Source organism: Limulus polyphemus, unplaced genomic scaffold (assembly GCF_000517525.1).
Source record: "Limulus polyphemus unplaced genomic scaffold, Limulus_polyphemus-2.1.2 Scaffold1990, whole genome shotgun sequence".
In the NCBI taxonomy this organism is placed as follows: Eukaryota; Metazoa; Arthropoda; class Merostomata; order Xiphosura; family Limulidae; genus Limulus; species Limulus polyphemus.
This window is the reverse complement of record NW_013667600.1, coordinates 135,799-137,886: the sequence shown is the minus strand read 5'-3', so window position 1 is coordinate 137,886 and position 2,088 is coordinate 135,799. Positions and strand designations below refer to the sequence as shown.

General features: G+C 34.1%; 1 protein-coding gene across 1 annotated transcript in view; it reads left to right on the top strand.

The window, feature by feature from the left end:
* LOC106465582 (signal recognition particle receptor subunit beta-like) overlaps positions 1-1,857 on the top strand; it is a 36,369-nt gene extending 34,512 nt beyond the window's left edge. Inside the window, exon 8 of the mRNA XM_013925808.2 lies at positions 1,373-1,857. Within this exon, the coding sequence (XP_013781262.1) occupies positions 1,373-1,583 (211 nt within the window). The 3' untranslated portion in view covers positions 1,584-1,857. The remainder of the gene's footprint in view (positions 1-1,372) is intronic.
* Positions 1,858-2,088: the final 231 nt, after the last annotated feature.

Below are 2,088 nucleotides of genomic sequence, written 5' to 3'. Positions count from 1 at the left end.
CCAGCATTAACTATGTGTAAGGCAGTGTTTCTGCTAGGATGGAGTAATGAAGAGTTTGTTCACATTAGTGTTTCTATCTTTTCCAGCATTAACTATGTGTAGGGCAGTGTTTCTGCTAGGATGGGGTAATGAATAGTTTGTTCACATTAGTGTTTCTATCTTTTCCAGCATTAAATACGTGTAGATTTTTCCAGAAATGAAAAACTGTTCAAGTATACAGTCAGTAAGATTATTATCCTTCGGTGGATCAGCAGTAAGTTTACAGACTTACAACAATAAAATCTGTGTTCTGATTCCCTGCGGTGGACACAGCAGATAGCCCAATGTGGCTTTGCTCTAAAATAAACAAACAAACAGTAAGATTATTCATGACTAAATGAACAGTTAACTTTTATTTTTGTAAATCCTCTGAATAAAAGCTGCTACCAAATTACATACATTTAGTATTTTACATGTAAAATTTTTATAAAACATGGAATTTGTGTTTTAGTATTACATGAAAATACTGCTACAACATGGAATTTGTGTTTTAGTATTACATAAAAATACTGCTACAACATGGGATTTACATTTGAGTACCTTACATGCTTTGTATGTTTGTATGTCCATCTAACTCATCCCAAAGTTCTGGAGCTAACAGGACCAAACTTGGCAGGTGAACTCGGTATCCCAGGGAGTTTTCTTAGCTATATGGCATAGCCTTCCTACCTAGGAAGGCTAAAATAGCCCTATAAGGCCATCCAGGCATCATTGGGATCCAATAGCAGATTTTCAGGGTTGCTTAATGTGGAACTGTTATTATATTTTGTGTTTCTAGCTTCCTTTGGGATTCCATGGGTTGTTATTTTGAAAATGTATTCATGTTCCCACTTACAAGTTAACAAGACTAAACATGTCATGCTTGCTCAGGTACTATTGGTGAGTGTTTTTAGAAAGTTTTCTAGAGTACAGGCCTACCTTAGGATAGCTATAAATGTAATTTGAGATAATTGAGGAGCTTGCTCTGTATGATGGGGCCTCTATGAATCATGAGGTTGCCTTTTAACCCTGCAATAGAATGTGGGAGTTTATGCAAGTGCTTTGAACTCCCTGCTCAATTTTCTGGGTTACCACTTTTCAGTTTATAAAGGGATAAAGGTTTATGCCAAACTGTTGGAAGCAGTAATGAAAAAGTCATTGTATTTTTCTAAATATTCAAAGAAAAAACTGACACACAGGTTTTTTAAACATTGGCAAATTAACATGTGCACATGTATGAGTATTACATGAATTTTGATAGATGTCAGTGTGATCATTATGTTAAACAGAATATGCAACAGAAACTTGTTGGTTTGTAGTAATCTTATTTATTGTGTGTTTTTCATTCTTCCAGAAACATGTTAAGGGTCACAAAGAATGCCATGCTAGATTCTACAGATGACACTGGAAACAACAACACTTACCTGGGACGGCAAGGCAAAGACTTCCAATTTGCTGACCTTAAACCAGTATTTGTAGAGTTTGCAGAAAGCATTGCCAGAGAATCGGTGAATAATGAAATCTATATTAAAGCTGTTTCAGAATGGCTTTGCAAAATTGCTTAACTCATCATTGTTATTGCTTTCAATTGAAATTTCAGTAAAGATAAAAACTTTATTGTGAATCTAATGTGAAATTAATGATAAATCCTAACTGCTCGTTTTGTTTTTCAAGAAAGTCCTCTTTAAGATTTACATTCTGTCTAAAGTTTCAGATATCTATTTTTTCATTTGCCTAATTGGAGCTAGAATGATTCACTTGAATATAAAGATTCTGTAAAAGACCGAGGATGATTAAATGGAGAATCTGCCTACAAGGGACAATTAAATTTCAAATGTATGGAAAGTGCAGTTTTTTATATTAAACATGTTGTCTAGAGAGTACACTTTCATTACTTGTAATAACATGAACAAATTTACAGAAGAGATGTTTGTTTTTAAGCAATTAAAATTATGATGTTTCAGCCCATAGAAGAGGGCCACCTTCAGGCTTGAAGATGGCTCATCATTAGCTGAGATGTTGGAGTTTTAATTACTTTAAAAATTTCCACGGTAAAGTTGTTCATGATAT